Below are 20099 nucleotides of genomic sequence, written 5' to 3'. Positions count from 1 at the left end.
AGTCACTCAGACTCTCAGACCAACCAGGATACCCACCCCATCTCTCTTGGTTGGGCTTGGCCCCCATCCCACAGAATCTGCCAGGAGCAGAGAGATTATCTCCTAAAAATAGGGCCTGGGCCCCACAGAGGTTGTTTTTCTCCCTTCCCCGTGATTTACCATCATCAGCTCAGGGTGCCTGGGACAGCAAGTCCCACCCTGGCTCCCCAGAGACCGTTGGGATGGGTGCATGGAGGATCAGTGTGTATCTAGGGTCAGTCAAGGGTCAGGGATTGGAGCTCCGCCCAGAGGTGTGGTCAGGGCTCACCAGAGCACCAGGGTCATGGTTTAATCTTGGGTTAGGGAAAAGGGTTCATTCACTAGGGGCAGGGGCAGGGACATCTCCAGGGTGAGCCATGGGGTTTCCTGTCCGTCTGATTCCCCCCTTCTCTGACTTTCTGCCGACCCTGCCCCAGTACACTGACCGTCATGTATATGAAATCCAGAGGTGCCCTGGGGCCTGTGCTGGGGCAGAGGGACCCATTCCCAACCTCACCTCTCCTGTTTCAGTCCGATTAGACCCTCATGATTCCCATACAGACCCCTCTTAAAATTATGGGACCTCTGCCCACCCACATGCAAATACAGCAGTGTGCTCCCACATAAGCACAGGAGCCCTCCCCTAGCAAACACAGTTTTCTGTGTCCCAGAAAACACAGAATGCACTCTCAAGGACATCATCCTCAACTTGACCCATCCAGGGTCTGCAGCCATGGTCTCCAAATGCCCGGAAAAATGACCCACCGTGCTCCAACCTCACATTCTCACCAAGAAGCAACGTGATGCCCCCATATCCCTCCTCAAAGGGGACCCAGGCTTGTCCCTCAAGTCCCTAGACCCTCTGTGCAGTAGGAGATGTGAAAGGAATGAAGGTTGACATGAGTAATGCACACATTCACATGACTCTGAGAAGCAGGCACAGGCCCTGTCTGCTCTCTGAGGCTTTATTGGTGGACAAACATGGCCCCATATGGAACATTCCCATGGGCAGCCCATCAAGTCAGTATTCAGGCTCTACAGACTTGTCTGATGATGTTGGCTCCACTACAGGCAGGGCAAGGGGCTCCAACTCTGTCCTAGCCCCCAGTGATCCACAGTGCTGGGCCCTCTCCCAGGAAACCCAGATGGAGGCAGAGGCTAAGCTCCCGGCTGGGGCTGCCTGGACCATTCAAACAGCCGCCTTCAGGGGTACGCTGTCCACTGGCTGATCTAGATCCTTCTTCCTCGCCAAGGTCAAATGAGTGAAGATGAGGATGAGGAAGATGCCTGAGGAGCCCAAGAAGGATGCCATCAGCTCTCAGGAGGAGCCATGGGATTGGTCCACCACCCTGCTGTTGCTATTGGTTTAATAGGGTAGTAAAATTTCCTAAGCAGCATCTGCAAAGCTGGGTGCGTATGACGGTGGTCCTGGGCCCAGAAGAAGCCTGACTGCTTGGACTGTGGCTATCCAGAACACCCCAGCCTCCTTCCCCTTCTCTGGGGAACAGTTTGGTGGAAGTCATCTGGGAGCCACTGAGCTGTTCCCATAGACTCAGGAAGCATTGTGCTAGAACCACCACCACCACCACCAACAACAAAAAAAAACAGCCAAGGGAAATCCAGAGGGCCAAAGAAATCAAGGGGATAAAGAGGGAGGCTTGCACTAAAAGGATTAGGCTAGGAAGACCTGGGCTCTGCCAAGTTCTGGCTGTGTGATCTCAGACGAGTCACTTGACCTCTCTGAACTTTAGGGACCTCATCTGAGAAATGGAGAGATGCCACAATCTACCTCACAGGGTTGTGAGGACTGACTCTGATAATCCTATATTACATAGTAAATATATAATCACAGAAGAGCAAATGCTGTCATCAATGATGATGATGGTGAGTAGGATAGTATGAAGCAGGAACAGATGACTAGGAGAGCTGTGGGGTTCCTTCTCCAGCCCTGGGGAGCCCCGCGGGACAGGGCACTGTGTACCCGGAGGCTATAACTCCGAGCGTCCACCATCCTCTCCCGCTAGCAAGCCCAGAACCCATTACCTATCGCCATCAAGGTGCCCACGAGGATGCCCACTGCCGACAGCTTCGAGGGCATGCCCTTCATGCGGCCGACCTTGCGCATGCACTGCCCCTCCACGTTGCAGCGACACACAATCACTGGGGGACAGGGGACGGGGAAGGTAAGGGTCTGGGGACCGGAGCTCCAGCTGCTCAGAGGCTTCTGAGCAGCCAGCTGATAGATGATTTGGGGCACACGTGTATATTTATGTGTGGGGGTGGGCGCCTACGCCTCTGCATGCAGTGCCTCTGTGCGCTGTACCCAGTCCCTCCCCCTGCACCCCAATGGTCGCCTCGGGAACTGCAGGCACACAGCGCCCTGACCTTACCTCGGACCAGGAGCTGCCGCGTCCCAGCATTGTGGCTGACAACCACTGGCACTGCGTGCTCACGTGGCTCCACCCAGTGCAGGGCCAGGGTGAGGTAGGCGTGGGAACCTGTGGGACCGCAAGCAGTGACCCTAGTCCCTAGTCGGGGCAGGCCCGAGGCCCAGCCCCACCACCACAGCACAGGGCCATCTCATCTCCGATGCCCCCCCCACCCCCGCCTCCCCCCCTGGCCATGGTCTCCCGCCTTTCCCCACCACACACCGTTGAGAGCCTGGAGGTGCCAGTCCCGCTGCACTGTAGGGTTGGGGCCAAGGGCAAAGCTGTAGGGACCGTGCCCACCAGCCGGGTCAGGGTCCTCTCTGGGTCCACTGATAACCACGCCATGGTCCTGGCGGGGCGTACAGAGGTGGCGGGTGGGAACAGGGTTCAGGGTTGGGGCCCAGGCAAACGGAGACTTCAGGAAGTGGATCACGAGGGTTGCAGAGGTGCTCAGTGTCGGCCGGTCTGCGGAGGAGGCCGTGCGAGCTAGTCCCAGGCTGGGAGATCTCACCCTGCAGCATCTAGGCCACACCAGCTCTACTCCCCCACTCCCCTGCCACCCCCAGCCGCATCCTCACACCTGTCTCTTCCTCACCGTGCACCTTGTCCCCTTCGCTATCCAAATGGCTGCCAGGCCTTTCTGTACCTTTCTGGATACCCCGCTTGCTCTCACCCCACCCCCCACCCCACCTCAGCCACCAGTGTCAGGGTCCGTGGAGATGCCCTGACTATAGGGACACTCGCCCTGCTGGGTCTGTCATGCATCACAGGACAGTCCAGCCCAGAGCAGAGCTGCCTCCCTGATAGAGCCATGCCAGGGCCAGCTTTTCATCCAGTCAGTGTGGCATTCAGAGTCCTCCATACCTGGCTTCAGTGGCCCAGCCTGGCTTACGTCCTGGCCTGCAGAGACACGGCCCCCAGCATTCCTTCCACCTGCCTGGCCCCACAGCCTCTGCTCCTAGCCTACATCTGAAGCCAACACCTGAGAGGCCCTCCAGGGCCAAGGGGCAGGCTTGGAGGATTGTAAGTGTCCAGGGAGGAGCGTGGTCTGAGAGGGGATGTGGATGCCAGGCATCTCAGAGACCGACGTTGGCCCCAGCCCTCATTCCTCTTTCCTGCCAGGGGCAGAGTGGATGCCAGGAAGGACCCCAGGAAGGAAGCTCAGCCTTGTCCATCTCTCTATCTCCCCAAGGCTTACTGTCTCTTGCAGAGGCCCCACAAATGCCCGGCCATACCTTCGTACTGGGCCTCCACGAGCACTGTGTACATGTCCCCAGGCTGGGCGCCCTGCAGGGGCCGGGCTGTGTGCACCTCCCCAGAGACCTCCTTGATGCAGAGCCAGCCCTCTGAGTCATTGAGCAGGGAGAACCTGAGGCCCAGAGAAGATGGGGGGGTGCAGGGAGGCACTGGGACCATATATGGGGTTTTATTCAGAGACACCCCCCCTAGGCCATGTGATCTGCTCAAGTTCCACATCCTCTCTGTGACTTGGGGGTGGCAGAAGCACCCAGGGTGCCCAGTTTCTCTCCCCAGCTTTAGGGACTTGCTGAGGGACAGGGCTTGAATCTTGGATACTGGGGTGGGGGGACTATCAGAGCCTATCAGAGACTAGTCTCAGGTCACTCCCTAAAGGGACAGGATGGGGCCGGGGAATAGACCTTGTCTGCGCTGCAGTCTGGGTGAGGGATGGGGTGGTTGGCATCCAGGACAGTGCAGGAGGCAGCCTCTGAGCTTGCGGAGCTCCGCTCCATGCCCTACCCAACTCTTCCAGCTCTGACCCACCCTCGGGACTCACAACCTCGCCATTAGCATTGGTTAGAGGAACATTCCAGGCCGTAGATAATGGGAGTCCGCTCTGAGGCCCTGGGGGTCATCCCTGGGGAGCAGGGAGGTATGGCCCAGTTAGGGGCTGGGCTTCTGGCTCACCTGAGGGGACTGCTTACGGGTTCTGAGGGTTGGATGGTCAGCAGGAGGGAGCCAGCTGGGGTGCTGACTGGAACACTGGCCTCGTAGCTCTGGTCCAGCCTGGGGGGTGGCACCGGCTTTTCCACCAGCACAGTCACTGTGGCTGTGGCTCCAGGGCCTGGGCCTGGCCCCACCAATTCTGCCACGCTCCGGACCACCACCACCAACCTGTGACTGGAAGCTGCCTCATAGCTGAGGTTCTAGAACCAATGGGGTCCGGGTCACTGTTTGGGCCAGGGCACACTTGTGCATTCACGTGGGTATACCCACATGTGCCCCTTCCCCAGCCCCAGCCCCTTACCTTGAGGAGTCGGAGTTGGACATGACTGGAGTCTGGCTCCCAATCCAGGCCAAAGGTCCCCTCCGTATCCCCTGCCTCAATGGCAAAGTCCATGAGGCGGAAGGCAGGCTCAAGGTCAGCATCAGTGGCCATGAGTGTGGCCACTAGAGTCCCTGGCTCTGCATCCTCAGGAAGGCTCACAGGCTCAATCTGGAGAGATGCAGAGGGGCTGTGAGCCCCTCATCAGTACCTTCCCAAGGTCTCCTCCCCTGTTCTTGCTTACCTGGGAAACAGTGAACTCGGGGGCATGGTCATTGATATCTGTGATTGTGACAGCGACCTCACACGTGCTGCTGAGGCCTGAGGCAGGAGAGGGCATGTTGGAGAGACCAGGAAGGGAACAGAGAGGGAGAGAACCTGGGTCACCATCGGGCACTTACCACCCTCAGCTCCACCTTGGTCAACGGCCTTCACCCGAAGCAGAATGTTCTGGCCAGCATGGAGCGGGGCATCCCCCAGTGTCACACTGCCTGAGGTGAAGTCCAGCTCAAAGGCTCTTCCATCTGCTCCCTCCTCAGGCTCAGGGTTCAGCAGCTGATACACAATGTGGGAATTGGGGGAACCGGGGGCATCCATGTCCTCTGCCAACAGCCTAGTCACCTTGGTGCCTGTGAAGACAGCACCCACCTAGGTGGGACCACAGCCCAATCTGGAAGCCCCATTCCACCCACTCGTCTGTAGTGCTGGACCGAACCTGAGCTCGTGGGAAGGTAGGGGCATGGATGGAAGGGCCTAAGGCTGGCCCCATCCCAGAAAAGAGCAGAATGGGACGGCTCCCAAGGACGCAACCCTCCCCCATCCCCTGTCAAGACGCATAGCCCACCTGGGGGGCTGAGCTCAGGAATGCTGACTGGGGAGTCCCACGGAGAGCAGACAGGTGCATTGTCATTGTCATCCATCACCACCACTCGCAGCCCCAGAGGTTCTGTGTAGTCCTCACAGTGGGTGTTCTGAGCCCGCACCTGGAGCAGGTACTGAAGTGGGCAGTGGGGGGCTTCAGATGAAGGCCAAGGGCAGTTTCAGCCTGGCCAGGGTCTGCGTTCCCTTCCGGTGGCCAGCTCCAGCTTTCTGGGTGCCCTTCCACTGCTTCAGTGCCTGCGGGGGATGTGATACCCCCAGAAGCCAACCGGACATTGACCGGGCACCCCTCAGCCTGCCCTCCTGGCTTCCCCCTCACCTCACCTCAGCCTGGGATTCTCGGTCTAGCTCCTTGGTCACGTAGACTTTTCCCTCTGTATCCACATCAAAGGGGCCAGGGGGCTGGCTCTCCAGGTGATAATGTACATCTCCCCCATTCCAGTGTACCTGGGAGGGGGACACGGAAGGAGGGCACCCTGGGACGAGGGACAGGGGCTGTCAGCTCTTATGCCACAACTCTTCCTGGGTGAGGAGCTTGGGCCCCTGCTGCTGGGGGACCTCAAGCGAGTTGCTCTCCTCCCTGGAGCCCAGGTAGGGTCCTCTTGTTTGCGACACTTGTAGCAAGTCCCTGGTGGCCTTGGTCCAAGCCTGGTCCCCGCCCAAAGTGCCTCAAGGACCAGGCTGTATTATTCTCTGCCCTCCCAGGCCAGGCCTGACCCCAGGGCATTCCTCGAGGAAGTCTGAGACATTCCAAGCCTGGGTGACAATCCCCATGGCAGCAGGGAGGTAGCAGCTGTTCTCCCTAAGGAAGCCAGGGGCAAGGTCAGGTCACGGGCCAGAGCCACACTGGCCAGAGGATAATAGGTGAGGGGCTGTGGCTCTGGTCCCAGGGCCCTAGAGACCCTACTCCATGATAGGAACCAATGGGGACAGTAGAGGGAGGAATATAGGTAGGGGAGGAACAGGGGTCAAGCTGGGCCTCAGACCCACCCCCCACATCTTGAGACTCAGGCCCAGCTGTACCAGCCATGGGGCGACTTCAGCCCCTGGAAGCCACACTCACCTGGGCTATGGGGTGTGGGTATGGAACTTTGAGATTCTCTGGCACGTGGACAGGGTCTAGGGGAACCCAGGTGTTCTTTACTATGAAGACATCTACGGTGGCAGTGGCCTGGTGGCCCGAAGCCTGGTCACCCATGTCCTTGACCTGTACCAATAGCTGGTAGAGCCCTTCCGCAGGCTGGCCTAGGCTGGTGCTTCCTAGAAGGGGCAGGGTGGCCAGCTGAGCAGGAGTCCAGGGCTTCCTTCTCAGTGAGTAACAAACACAAAGCCAAGCATATGGCAAGTGTTCAGGTGCCCTCTGGGCCCAAGGACAAGAGGTGCTTTGAGCACCGGAGTGAGCACCCAAGCAGGGCTTGGAAGTTGCAAAGCCATTTCCATATCTATGCACACAGTGAACGGCTGATGGACTGGATGACTAGGAGCAGGGTGAGGGTCCATGGGGGGATGTGTAGATGTGTAGATGACTGGCTGGATGAGTGGATGGCTGGCTAGGTAAATGGATGGGGAGTTGGGTGTGTGGATGCGTTCTTTTGGATAGCTGTTTGAGTAAATGGCAGTGTATGTGGTTGGGTGGCAGATGGGTGAATGGGGGACTGGCTGGGTGGGTATATGGTTTTTTCTTTCCATCCCCAGCCTTTGCCTCTGGCCTGAACTCCCTTACGATCAGTCCAAAGTTCTGGCAACATCCTAGGCTACAACCCCCCAGGTCTCTCCTATCCTTGCCCCTTAGGCTTGGGGGTCTAGAGTGTAGGGCTGAGGTTACTCTGTTCATACAATTTTTTTCTCTCCATGCATGGTTCAAGCCTTTTGCTTTGCCACTCTCCACCTAGAATGCTCTTTCTTCTTCCTCTCTCCAGCTCCGACCCCCCTTCCATGGCAGCTCACATGCCGCCTTCCTCAGCTTTCCCTGACCCTCTCCCCTCATCACACCCAGCTCAGGCTCACCTTCAGGGCTGAGGGCCAGAGCCCCCAGCTGAGGCTCCAGCTGGAACATGTGTGGGGAAGGCTGGGCTGGGGCCTGGTTCAGGATGTAGAATCGGAGATCTGAGTTGGCTGTGCCCGGCTCATCCCCGTCCGAAGCCTCAAGGAAGAGGAAGGGGATGCCTGGTGTGTGTGGAGAGGGCAAGCCGTAAGGGGTGCAGGGGGGTGGGGAGAGTTTCCCCGCCTCCCTCATCTCTCTATGGTACTTCCTTCCATATCTATCATTGTGTCAGGAAGCTGGAGGTGAGCCACAGATTTTCAGCCCACTCTGCAGGGGAGCAATCTGAGGCCAAGAGTGGATGGGACTGGAGGACTCTCAGTGGGGTATGGAGCAGGATGGGACAGAAATGGGAGGGGGCAGCTTGGCCCCTGGCTGCCCTGTCCTTATGCCAATGGCCAGTCATCTCTACTCTCTGTTTTCTCTTCAGGGCCCACCTGACCTGTTGTTCGCTGGTGGCCCTGGGCACTCACCCGGCTTGGTGCCCAGGCTCAGCTGAAATTTGTAGACGAGCTGAGAGAAGTGGGGCACCTGGTCATTCTCATCCTTCACATCCACAAGCACAGGCTGTGGGCCCCACAAGACACGTCCATCCTCAGTCTCCAGGGTGACCTGGAAAGGAAGGGTCATCAATGCCCCGGCCCGCCTACACCGTTCTCCCCAACACTGGCCCGGTCATACTTGCAGCTGGTACTCCGACTGTTCCTCTCGGTCCAGGGCCCTGGTCACCAGCAAGAAGCCAGACTCTGGATCCACAGCAAAGAGGCCCTCAGCTACCACGCCTGGGGTCCCCGACAGCACAATCTTGCCCTCTGTTTCCTCAGGGGGCAGTGGCAGCTATGGAGGAGAGCAGAGGTAAAGGCAGTGGAAACCAGGCCTGGGGGATGCCCCTCCACCCATTGGCCCCATTTTATATGTGGGGAAACTGAGGCTCAGAGAAGGCTAGCACTTGCCTGAAGTCACACAGCCAGTAAATCACAGGACCAACATTCAAAGCCAGAGCCCTTTCTCCTGTACTTGATGCGCCCGAGTACTCCCCACCCTCCTTTCTAAAGCTTGAAACCCCACCACCAATAGTTTATTAAAACTCTACTTTCTACTGGAATTGACATTTTGTTAGTCTCTCACACTCTATCACATTCTGTTTGGGAATGAGGATTGAAAGAAAGGCAGAGCAAGAAAGAGATAGAAATGCTGGAGGCAGGGGAAGCGTGACCTGGGGGAGGGCAGCCCACCCAGTTCTTAGGCTCACCTTGATCAGGTACAAAGGGAAATTTCCACCATAGTTTTCGGGGACTTCCACCTTCAGTTCTGCATACTGGTCTTTGGGGAAAACCTGGGGGAGGATTTTCTCCTTGTCTCCAGGCTTTACCTTCCTATCATGGGTGCCCAACAAGGAAGTGGAATTTCTGCCCCTTCTAGGGGCCTGGCCATACCTTAGTCCAACCACCTTCTGGCCTTTGACCTCCTGATCCCACAACGAGGTCTATAGTCAGCTCTGCACACCCTCCCACAACTAGTCCCTTCCATGGTCAGTGCAACTGGTCCAGGTGGAATGGGAGAGAAGGGTGCCAACTCCCAAGGCCAGGGTCTGAAGGAGACGAGTGGGACCCAGCTCACCTGGGCTATGGAGAGGCAAAGCAGCAACAGCCAGGCAGGGACCATGGTCAGGATGGGCCTGAGGGACAGAGCAGTAAGGATCCAGCCAGGATCGGTAGGCAAGGATTCCCTCCTAATACTCTCCTCCTAGAGAGTGTCCCTCCCTTCACTCCCACTCAGCCCAAGCCATGGCTTCCACAGGCCCCACAGGGTGCAACTCTCCCTTCTTCCAACCTTTTCCAGAAGTTGGACCTCCTGCTACCTGTCACTATGGGAAAGGCAGCCAGGCCTTCTCCTGCCCCTGTCCTTCTATACTCTCAGAGCTGCCCCTCCCCATCCCATCCACTTGGACATTGCCCCCCACCCACTGTCATCCTTCCATACCAATAGCCAGAGGGACCTCAAGACAGACTGGCCTCCTCTTCCTCCCCTTAGAGTCCATGGGTCCCCATCACCTGCAGGGTTGAGGGCCATCCAGCTCCTCAAGCAGGCCCACCCAGGCCCCCAGGCCCAGCCATCCTGTCTCTTGGTTCCCGCCCCCCCCCACCAAGAATCTCCATTGGCGTTTCACCTCCACACTTTTGGCTCCTTCCTGACATAGCCTCCCCAGTTTGTACGGAGATCCCAAAGTGGTAATTGCCCAGCCACCCCAAATATCACAAAAGTCTGAAGTTGGAAAGACCCTGACAACTCTGAGGGTCACTTTCTGCAGCCACCTCATGCTGGAGGTGAAGCCTTAAGGGCAAGGCCCAACCAAGGTCACACAGGACTTTACCACAGGACAATTCCTCCTGGAACAGAGGACCCACGGTTCAGGGTCTTGCGCCCTGTTTTCCCACCCACTGCTATCCTTCAGACACAGAGTCCCCTCAGGGAGGGCGTCCTGCCCTCGTCTTTGTATTTGCCAGCACACAGCGTGGAGTTGGGCCTGCAGAGCAATGGACAACCACTCCAGCCATTCCTGGCAATTCTTCCCCTGAACAAAGGCTGGATAGGACAGTGTTATTCCTTCACCTACCACCGACCCCAGCCTCAGCCCTGCTCACCCTTCCACTCCAGGGCACCCTCCGGTGCCTAAGGCGGGCTCCCTTGGTCCAGCTGCCAGGTGAGAAGGCTCTTTCTCCAGGGAGTGCTGGCCAGGCCGGGATGGGTGGGGTAGGGCAGGGCGGACACTTGAGCAGGTAGGCGGTCCAGCCATGCTTGCTCAGGAACGGAAAACACCACTGGGCCCACAGCAGCAGGCCTGGCCGTGCCCAGCCCCCCAAGTTACTCATTGACTTTGGAAAGCTGGGGGCTGCTCAGCATCCGTGACTGCCAGCCCCAGGAGGTGGGGAGATCATTGGCCTGGCACTGCTCCTGTTCCTATACAGCCCAGTGGGGACTTCTTGGCTCTCGGGCTTGGACATTACTTCTTTTTCTGTGGTTTCAGACTCAATTGCACTTCTCCACTGTGGATCAGCATATGCAGCTTTGCCTTGGCCCACTCTGTTCCTTTTGTCTGGAATGCCCTTCCCTCCCTTCACCTGTCTAATGAGCACCTACTCAGGCTTCAGTACTCAGCTCAAATGTTCCCTTCTCCAAGAAACCTTCCCTGGACTCCCAGGCTGGTTCAGGATTCTTTTTTTGGGAATACCCTCTACTGCATGCCTTGTGCTAGCTACCACCATCAAAGTAGAAAAGACACCAGATTGTCATTGTCTATCTCTTTCATCAGACTGGAACCCCTCCAGGGCAGGTCTCAGGAACCCGGTAATGACCTTGCCCTTCCTTAGCCTTGCCAGCTTCTAACTTGATCAAAAACAAGGAGCTGGAGGTTTCACACAAAGGATAAATGAGCATGGCCTGAACTGGATATTTGGGGCTCTAGACCACCCACCAGTGGGACCAGTGGGTGGGAGGCACCGCAGCCTGTGAGATCTCCTGAGGCTCCCTGAGGGCTCGCACCGGCTGCTGACACAGCCAGCCAGGGACAACAGCCTGTCTCGTGCCTCTGAGAAGGAAGAGCAGATTGAGCCAGCTCAGGTGACCTTGAGAGAATCACAGGGCTTGCCAGAGGCCCCCTCCCCCACCAAGGGCAGCCAAGTGGAGCCAGGAGAAGCTTCTGTGGCCTGGGAATCCAACAAGGGGAGGGGTGTGTGGGGGAAGGGTCAGGGATCCCGTTGTCAGTCCATCCTTGTCCTTGGAGTTTCCCATGGTCTTCCCTGAGTCCTTCCCACCTCATATCTGGAGGATGGGCGGGGACCCCTCAGCTGCCTCCAACCTTGTCTGCCACAAGCCCAGCGCACCTGCCTCAGGGCCACTCAGGCTCCCCGGGCACCTCAGCCTGGAGCAGGGCACTGTGGAGTTGTTGAAGGGGTCTCATATGGGTTGAGCTCCTACCATGCTCCCAGTACTGCTCTAAGCACATGACTTCATTATCCCCCCCACCTCCATTCTGAAGGGGCATTGTCCCCATGTCACACCCTAGGGCACAGAGATGCTGAGTGGCTTGCCCAGGGCCACACAGCCAAAAAATAGCAGGGCTGAGAAGGCCTGGATTCTTCTTCAGGCCTCAGGACATTCACCTGCTCTGAGAAAACCATGCCTTCCACACGCCTCTACGTATGTTGCAGGCTGGGAATGGAGAGCCGCAGCAGCTTGGAGCAGTTAACATTGCCCTGGGGGGTGTGTGGGTGAGTCAAGAGAAGTCCTGCACCTTAAGGAGTGGCTTTGACACCTTCTGCCATTGAACAACTGCCATCAGTGCTCTAACCAGGTTGCAAGAGCTCCTAGGGGTCTGTGGAGTAAATAAGTTGAACCAATGAAGGAAATGTATGGACCCTTGCCCAGAACCTTCTCAGAACTGTCCCATGCCTCACTACAGGCTGCTTTCGGCTCTGGAGACCAGCAGACATATATACCAGTTCCTACTCAGCCACTTCCACCTGTGCAACCGCAGGCAATCGCTTCAGTTTCCCATGTGCCATTGCTAAATGGAGCTATTCCTTCCCGAAACAATATGGGGAAAGTCCCAGCAGTTACCTGTGGCGGGTGTGGGTGGCAGGAAGACAAGGACACCTCTAGCAATCAGCGAACATACACACATTCCCACACAAATGCAAGGCCTCTCATTCTAGGCAGGGAGGGCCCTGGAGAGGGGCTCCTGCCAAGACCACATTACCTAACATTGAGCATGGGATGCTCTCTCCTGGCCCCTCCCAGAGGAGAGAACAGAGAGGCCCTTGCTCGGTAGCCCAGCCCCAGCCACTCACCTACTCCTTTCCCAGCTGGGGAGTCTCATAAGTATTCCACAGCTACCCTACCTCAGCAAATTTCCAGCCCCTCGGGAGGCAAAATGGAGACACCAGCCCAGAAGTCAGACCCAGGGTTTTTGTTTGGCCTTGAGACGGGGGCAGGGCATGGTCCCTCAGACAGCCTAAGTTTTCCTTATATATAGCGGGGTGACTGAACCCCTAATTAGCTAGGCAATGCCAGGCCCCAGGGCAAGAGAAAAATCTGGATAGCGGGCTGAAAGGGGCTTTTGTCTCCTCCTACTGCTTGGATCTCCGGTCAGGTCACAAGCCACACCTGCCCTTCTGGTCCATCTGGCTAGATCGGAGCCCAAATATTAGGAGAGTCAAGGCCACATGCTAGGGTAGGGCAGTGAGGCCCTGTCCCTCAACCCCAGGAACGCCCCCCTACTTTTACAGCCCCCTTCGAGAGGAAACACAGAGTCAACAGCCCTGATCTATCAGGAAATAGTCTTTATTACAAAAGTTTGCATGTAAACAAATAAACACTGCACTGAACAGCCTCCCTTCAGAGCATGCACACCCCAAGTGTGGAGAAAGCTGGAGTCCCATCCCCACACACAGGCCTGCCCCACGGGCTGGGCTCGGGCTGTTGCTTGGGACACATACACACCGGCCTGTACAGGTATCACTGTGGGCCCAGCCCTTGATGGCCCGTGGGAGCTGCCTGGGCAGCACCATCTGTCTGTCCATAACCATGAGGTGGGGTATGCCCAGAGTCTGAGCCAGCCCTGAGGCACCCAGGGCAGTTGGGTGGGCCAGCCCACCAATCTGTCCACTTGTATGCATAACGCGGTATGGGTCTGTGGAGTCTAGAGCACCGAGAGATCATGGCAGGACTTGGACTTGGCACGAAAGGCCATCTTGCGGCTGTTGCGTGCTACGATGCGGCCCAAGAAACGCTTTGCCTTCTTGCCAAGACTCTCTCGCCGCCGGGTACCTGCTTGTCGACGTGCATTGGCCTCTTTGCTGTCCCTGCGCAGGCGTATCTGGCGCACGACACCCTCGAACAAGGCCTGGACGTTGTGGTGCAGCGCCGCTGATGTCTCAATAAACTTGCAGTCGAAGACCACGGCACAGGCCCGGCCCTCTGGTGGGGACAGGGATGTGCTGGTTAAACTCTAGCCCCCCATAGCAGCTACCACTCAGGAATCCAGGGGTCAGAGATGGAGCCCCGGTGGTCCCCAGAAACACAGACCCCAGGTCCCCTACAGAGGATACAAGGCATTGCTGGGTCACCTAACTGGCAGAATGTGCCCACCTTTAAGGAGCTCACAAAGGCTCACAAGAGGAAACTCATTTATGGAAATAATTTGAAGCCTGATACTGAAATGGAAATGCCTTAGCAGTCAACACAAGACAAGGAGAGCTTTGATGGGCATCTTAATATTTCATGGTTTGATATTATATTATGATGAATAACCAGTGAAATTGGGAGGAGGATGTCACCAAGTCACTGCTAGGTTCCTCTGAGGGACTCAGTTCTGGGGGCCATAGAGGAGAATACTGAGCCCAAGAGGGGCAGATCCTCCCCAGAGTCAAGACCATGCCGAGACCAGCCCCAGCCCTGAATCCATGCTCTGACCTCCTAGCCCAGTTCCCTGCACTCTCCTCACTCCTCATCTGTCAGGCTAGGGCCAAAGGATACAGGAGAGGATGGCCCTGAGGTGGCCCAGCTCAGTGCCCAGCAGCTTCCTCCCCCCACCCCCAGCGCATCTGGTCCTTCCCCCAGGCCTCTCAGCCCTCTGGGAGTCCTGTGGGAGGGCAGCAGCTTTCCCCCTCTCCCCTTCAAGTATTCTTCCTGAACATTTTTAGCCACTTACTATCCCCAGGGACTTGAGCTAAGCCAAGACTTAATGGACCACAGGCCAGCCAGGATGTCCCTCCCTTTCCGACCCACTCCCTGCTCACCATCCACGGAGACCTCTCGAGAGCGCACCAGGTCGCTCTTGTTGCCCACGAGGATAATGGGCACGTCGTCCATCTGCCGTGCCCGCCGCAGCTGGACCCGCAGCTCTGAGGCTTTCTCGAAGCTTCCCTTATCTGTCACTGAGTACACGATGACGTATGCATCCCCCATAGCCATGCAGTGACCAGGCAGCCAGCGGCTGCTATCCTAGGAACACATACACATGCGTATCTGCCAATTGGTCTCATGCCTAGGCTACAAGGCTGTCCCTCTAAGCAGGCTCCTAACCCCAGGTCAGCCCTCCCACCCAGGTCTGGGTCTCAGCCTGCAGCCTACCTGCTCCCAAATGTCATAGACTATGAGTGATGCCTCTTCTCCATCCACCATGATGGACCGATCATACGTGTGCCCTAGGTAGGAGACTAGCAGTCAGGGTACTTGCTGGTTGCCAAAAGCCAAAGCCACCCTCCCACACCATGTGCCAGGATTCCTATTTTGGCCACACCCTCCAACTTCACCATAGAGGGCTCCCCACCCCCCCACCCCACACCCCCGCCAACCTTTCCCTCCGCTGATGGTCACTATGCAACAAAGAGGTGACAGGGCTGAGAAGCAGGATGTAGAGGACATGGTGTGCCTGACCTCACCTAGACAACTCTTCCCCAAGCTGGCAATGTCCTGGGTTGCCCCCTCCTGTGTTCCCTGCCCTCCTGTTGCATGAGCCCCAGGGTAGCTCTGACCATAGCAGCCTAAGTTAGAATAGTGACTGTCACATTCTTTGGGAGCCTTGGTCACCTAGGGCTCTTCTAGAAACTCCCTCTGGTTGCGCTCCCGCCACCCCTGGCAAGGAGGGATGTCCTATCCCCATCCTACAGAGTTGCCTCAGGTACAGCCTGGGACTGCTACTCTGGGCATTTCTTCCCTTACCAAGGGCTGGAGGTCCCTTCTCCCTTAGTTATTCCATCTGTGAAATGGGTAGGTAGAGGCATGACTCTGAAAGTGCCATTGTATGCGCCGCTTTTAATTCAGGTCCCCAGCCCCGTGCCCTCAGTCCTCCCCTGGCATCTCCCCTCCCTTAAATAGTCCCAGCCCCTCACCTGCAGCCTCTGCTTCAGGCCCATCCTCTACACCACCGAAGATGCGCGCCAGAGCGCTCTTGCCCACGCCAGGCGCCCCCAGCAGCAGCACCTTGTAAACGCTCTCGTCTGAGTCGCTGCCCCCTGAGCTGAGCGACTCGGAAGAGCCCTCGGGCCAGTCGAGCGCCGCACCCTGGGCCCCGGTCCCCGCCGCAGCCGACGCCAGAGCGCTCGGAGCCAGCGCCGCCTGCAGGTCACGCTCGTCCACCGGCATGCTTCGACGGTGCAGCGGGGGCGCGGGGCCCCAGGGTGTGCTGCCTCGACGGCGCTCGCGCTCCCGGCCCCCGCCGCGGCTCCCGCCGGCTCCGCTGCCGCCACCATTCAGAGTCATGGCGCCCGACGCCGTCTGAGGAACGGGAATGGGGACGTCAGGGTCAGCCGTGGGACAGACGGTATGGGAGGCTGGACCCCTGGCGCGCCTGCCTGACGCCGGGCTCAGGCTCGACGCTCGGGCCGAGGACCTGCGTCGAGGACACAGCGGTCCCCTCCCGGCCGTGGAGGTCCTGGCGCCCTGACTCGTGAGCCACCCTCCCGACTCGTCCATCCGTACCCCGGACGGTGCAACCACCTGCACCCGGCTCCGCCAGGACACTCACCCAACCGCACACGGACACGGTCAAGAGAAGTAGGTTCCAGGCCCCGACACAGTCCCCTCGCAGACCCTGGCTCGGACACCCGACGCTGCCGCAGCCGCAGCCTCCTCAGTCCGCTCTGGGTCCCCGCTCCAGAGCTGCCTATTTAAGTGTCTGCCAGTCCCCGTCCCCGCCCCCACCCCCGCCCCCGCCCTCACCCACGTCCCCGCTGCTGCGGGGGCTGACGTGTCGGTCCTCCTCCCCCTCGGGGGAATCCCCCGCCCCCCTCACAGGACCTCGCACCCACCGAGACCCCGCCCCAACCGACTGGACAGACAAAGCCCGGGCAGAGCGTGTGGGGGGTGGAAGGCAGGGAAGGAGGGACCAGGAGGGGGACTAGGTTGAGTGGTATGTGGGAGGGGCTTGGAGTTGGGGGTATCAGCATGGCTGGGGATCAAGGGGGAAAGCCCGACAAGCCAACTGTGCCAGCTCCCCTCTGGGGTAGAATTAGTTCTGGCCCTTTAACAATGAATTCTTCCTTTGCTTTCCCCCAGCCCTGGCCTGCAGCCCAAGCAAGATGACCAATACAGGCTGGACAGACTTCACCCTTCTCTGTTCAGGACACCCACTCCCTAAGGGGCCCGTATATGAGGTAGAACTGAAGGGTCCTAAATCTGAGCTTCAAGTCTTGGCGCCAAGTCCTGCCTACCTCCCCTCCCTGCTCTGGGGAATTGAAGGTTCTACCTGATGAGCCTGCCCTTCAGGGTGAGGGTTAGTGTCACCCTGTGAGCCTCTGGGAGCATGTGGAGAACTTTGGGGTGGGGGGTGAAGAAAAGGAGGTGCTCTGGCAGTGTAGTGCAGGTAGAGATGCATGCCTGATTTGGGGGGAGGGAATAGAGGTCCAGAGAAGGGAAATGATGAACTCAGTCAGCACCACCTCACCTCCCAGCACCCTCCAGACAGCTGCCAGCAACTCTGCTAAAAATACCTGGTCCTGGCCCTTCCTGGACTTTCTGCTCCTGGTCGTTCTGCTCCTGGGCTGGAGGTTGCCCAAAGCTGGGGAAATCCTGGCAGACAGGTGTCAGATGGCAGTAGGAGTGGCTAGGGGTGGGACTGGACCAGGGCTGGATCCAGCTGCTGTAAGTCTTCAACGTCTGTTTCCTTCCTCTGGTCCCAGATGGGCCTGTAGTTCAGGGCATATGCAGGGCCTGGAAGTTCAGACTCCCATCTAGGAGCATTGATGTAGAGTGCAGCTGGGGCAGGGCTGGAGCTGGTGGGTGGGATGAGCCACCATGTGGAGTCCCCATTGCCCAGAGCTCACCTACCCCTTAGAACTAGGGTGGGTACCAGAGCATGAAGGGGAGGAGATAAATGAGGGAGCTTGGTTTCTAGACCTGTCTCTGCCTCCAGGCTTCTGTGTCTTGCCTCCTCTCCCTGCGTCAGGGTACCCAGCTAGAAAATGACCTGTTCCCTCCCTGACTCATGTCTGGGTGTGTGAGGATGGGGGGCGAGGGAGGCTATGAGGTGTTTTGTGACAGGGATTTGTTACCAGACTCTGACGTTTGATTGTGATGAGTGTGGTGGGGGTGGGGGGGGTGCCCATTCAGGCTCAGGTGACATCACTGATGGAGATCCTGGTGGGTTGTGATAGGTTGCTATGGAGACCTGGGTGGGGCTCTCTGGAGGCTCTATCAGTTTCCTTGGCAACATCTCAGAGGGCCTTGGGATGAGGAAGGCCTGGCTAGGTAAGTAGGAGGCGGTTCACACAGGACCCTCTGGTCTTGAGATCCTCAAAGTAGGCAGGGGCTAGACTGAGGGGTGACCTGGCCACTATTGTCCCTCCCATGGTCCTGTCTTCTTGGGGGCCTGGGCAACCCCCTACTGTCCCTAGCTTCCTGGATGAGATCCAGTAGCAAGAATCTCATCTTGGTGGGTGGAGCCTCCAGCCAGGACACAAGCCTCAAAAGCCAGCAAACTACTTCCCATCAGGAACCCTGGCCTCGGCCGTTTATGACCCCTCCTACCCCTGAAAATACCCCCCCAGTGTCCAGCAGAAGATAGGTATGCGGCATAGCAGTGATACTTCCCAGCAGGGAGCCGTGCGAGGAATTAGGGGTGGGTTTCCCCTCCAGTAACCTGAACCCTCGACTTCAGCAATGTTTCTTCATTGCCAAGGGAACTGCATCCACACTGGGCTAGTCAGGCCCCAGGCATTCCCCAACAAGCCAGACACACCACAAGCCTAGGTATGGCCAGGGGTTCCAGAAACCAAGACCAGGACATGACCTTGAAACATCCCCACTCCCACCTCCTGGTCCTCCCAGCTCTGTGGGCTGAGCTTGGCTGCCCTGGAGCAAACTGAATCTGTCCTAGTAACACACCTAGGACAGCCCAGCCTTCAAATCCCAGCTCTGCCACTTACTAGCTGTTTCTGTCCATTTATCTTGGGTGAGCCTCAGCTTCCTCCTGTGTAGAACAGAGATAATGTTTGTATGGGGGTTGTTATAAGATGTAAATAACAATATGAAATGCAGAGGTAAAATGCTTGGCATATAGTCACATTTCAATACGAACACTTTTACCATTCTTGTTTGGATGGGACAGGTTGAATGAATCTGTGTCCCCCTCCTGCTGCTTCTTTCTTCTGTTCCATTCTCTCCAAAACAGTGGTTTGCCTAGAGAGGGGCAATGCAGATACCCTTCCCCGTCACTCCATACCCACCTTCCCTCTGTGGGATGCCACACCTTTCCCCCTCCCTCTAGTAACAAAAATTTGCAGAGGGAACTTGGCTGGTTTTCAGTATCTCCAGCCCTCTTCACACAGCTGCTATGCCCCACACTGTTTGTTCTAGGGCTCATTTCATTCAGGGGTACCTGGCTGCCTCAATCAGTAAAGCATGTGACTCTGGAGTTGTGAGTTTGAGCCCCACACTGGACATGGAGGCTACTTAACAAAAAAAGTAAAAAATACGGGGCGCCTGGGTGGCTCAGTGGGTTAAAGCCTCTGCCTTCGGCTCAGGTCATGATCCCAGCGTCCTGGGATCGAGCCCCGCATCGGGGGTCTCTGCTCTGTGGGGAGCCTGCTTCCTCCTCTCTCTCTGCCTGCCTCTCTGCCTACTTGTGATCTCTGTCTGTCAAATAAATAAAATATTTTTAAAAAAAAGTAATAAATAAATAAGGCTCCATTCATTCATCTCACTGACCTGTACTTAGTACCTACTGTGTGTCAGCCCCTGTGCTGTGGGCATGATAAGCACAAATGGACATAGCTGGGCATGTTCATACAGGTCATCTAATCCCTGCGCCAACCTCTCCAGCTATGATTTGTTGTTCCCATTTTGTAGACATGGTAACCAAAGCCTGAGAAGTCACGGGCCAGAAATAGCAGAGCCAGACACACCTGACAGAGGGCTTCAGAGACCTCAAAGCTCACCCCATCTCATACCCATATACAACAGATGGAGTTCCAGAAAGTTCCCTGGGCCCTAGCCCAAGATTCACAGATGGTGTCTTTGCAGGCAGCCAGGGGCCACGCACAGATGAGTCAAGACTGACAAGGGGACTATCTGATATGCCAGCTGTGATATGAACAGCTTGATATCCCTTGCCCATCATGGCCTGGCTGCCGGGAGGACCAGCTGAATCACTCAGTGACTCCTATGTCCCTCATGACCTCCCACCCCCAGCAGACCTTAGACAGAAGGGGTAGGCAGTGCAGAGATACACACATGGTGAAGCCCACATGTGGATATAGGTGGTCGGGAATGCTCCCTGGGCCCGAGGGACCCTGGCTGGTCACCTTGCCTTTTCCCTGGTAACTGTCATAACTATGCCCACATTACACATGAAGAAACCAGGGAATGTGGACTGATGACTTCATCTGTCTGAGCGTGGACAGCTAGATCTTGGTCACTAGGTGGCAAAGCCCCTCCTTCCTGGAAT

At 57.3% G+C, this 20099-nt stretch overlaps 2 protein-coding genes across 2 annotated transcripts; both read right to left on the bottom strand.

The window, feature by feature from the left end:
* Nucleotides 1-933: 933 nt before the first annotated feature.
* On the bottom strand, nucleotides 934-10456 carry CDH16 (cadherin 16). Its single transcript, XM_044256003.1, has 18 exons — nucleotides 10297-10456; nucleotides 9272-9329; nucleotides 8904-8987; nucleotides 8333-8488; nucleotides 8125-8263; nucleotides 7618-7776; nucleotides 6674-6870; nucleotides 5935-6057; nucleotides 5576-5726; nucleotides 5133-5360; nucleotides 4976-5052; nucleotides 4714-4902; nucleotides 4374-4612; nucleotides 3683-3816; nucleotides 2670-2912; nucleotides 2409-2516; nucleotides 2062-2178; nucleotides 934-1305 (listed from the first exon to the last, which is right to left on the bottom strand). The coding sequence occupies exons 1-18, from the start codon at nucleotides 10446-10448 to the stop codon at nucleotides 1208-1210; spliced, it is 2652 nt and encodes an 883-aa protein (XP_044111938.1). The 5' UTR covers nucleotides 10449-10456; the 3' UTR covers nucleotides 934-1207.
* Nucleotides 10457-12978: 2522 nt separating this feature from the next.
* RRAD (RRAD, Ras related glycolysis inhibitor and calcium channel regulator) lies at nucleotides 12979-16196 on the bottom strand. The gene is made up of 5 exons (XM_044260395.1): nucleotides 16182-16196; nucleotides 15547-15931; nucleotides 14786-14859; nucleotides 14452-14656; nucleotides 12979-13630 (listed from the first exon to the last, which is right to left on the bottom strand). The coding sequence occupies exons 2-5, from the start codon at nucleotides 15914-15916 to the stop codon at nucleotides 13353-13355; spliced, it is 927 nt and encodes a 308-aa protein (XP_044116330.1). The 5' UTR covers nucleotides 15917-15931; nucleotides 16182-16196; the 3' UTR covers nucleotides 12979-13352.
* Nucleotides 16197-20099: the final 3903 nt, after the last annotated feature.

This window comes from Neovison vison, chromosome 7 (assembly GCF_020171115.1).
Source record: "Neovison vison isolate M4711 chromosome 7, ASM_NN_V1, whole genome shotgun sequence".
In the NCBI taxonomy this organism is placed as follows: domain Eukaryota; kingdom Metazoa; phylum Chordata; class Mammalia; order Carnivora; family Mustelidae; genus Neogale; species Neogale vison.
This window is presented reverse-complemented; position numbering and strand designations above follow the sequence as displayed.

Bases quoted from the DNA above. Each gene is read 5' to 3' on its own strand.
- RRAD (XM_044260395.1), bottom strand. From the start codon at position 15,916: ATGACTCTGAATGGTGGCGGCAGCGGAGCCGGCGGGAGCCGCGGCGGG. The intron at 14,657-14,785 runs GTAGGCTGCAGG...ATGTGTTCCTAG, and splicing joins TCTATGACATTTGGGAGCAG to GATAGCAGCCGCTGGCTGCC. The intron at 13,631-14,451 runs GTGAGCAGGGAG...TGTCCCCACCAG, and splicing joins TCGAGAGGTCTCCGTGGATG to AGGGCCGGGCCTGTGCCGTG.
- CDH16 (XM_044256003.1), bottom strand. From the start codon at position 10,448: ATGGCTGGACCGCCTACCTGCTCAAGTGTCCGCCCTGCCCTACCCCAC. The intron at 4,613-4,713 runs GTAAGGGGCTGG...CATTGGTTCTAG, and splicing joins TCCAACTCCGACTCCTCAAG to AACCTCAGCTATGAGGCAGC. The intron at 2,517-2,669 runs GTGTGTGGTGGG...GCGGTCCCACAG, and splicing joins GCACCTCCAGGCTCTCAACG to GTTCCCACGCCTACCTCACC.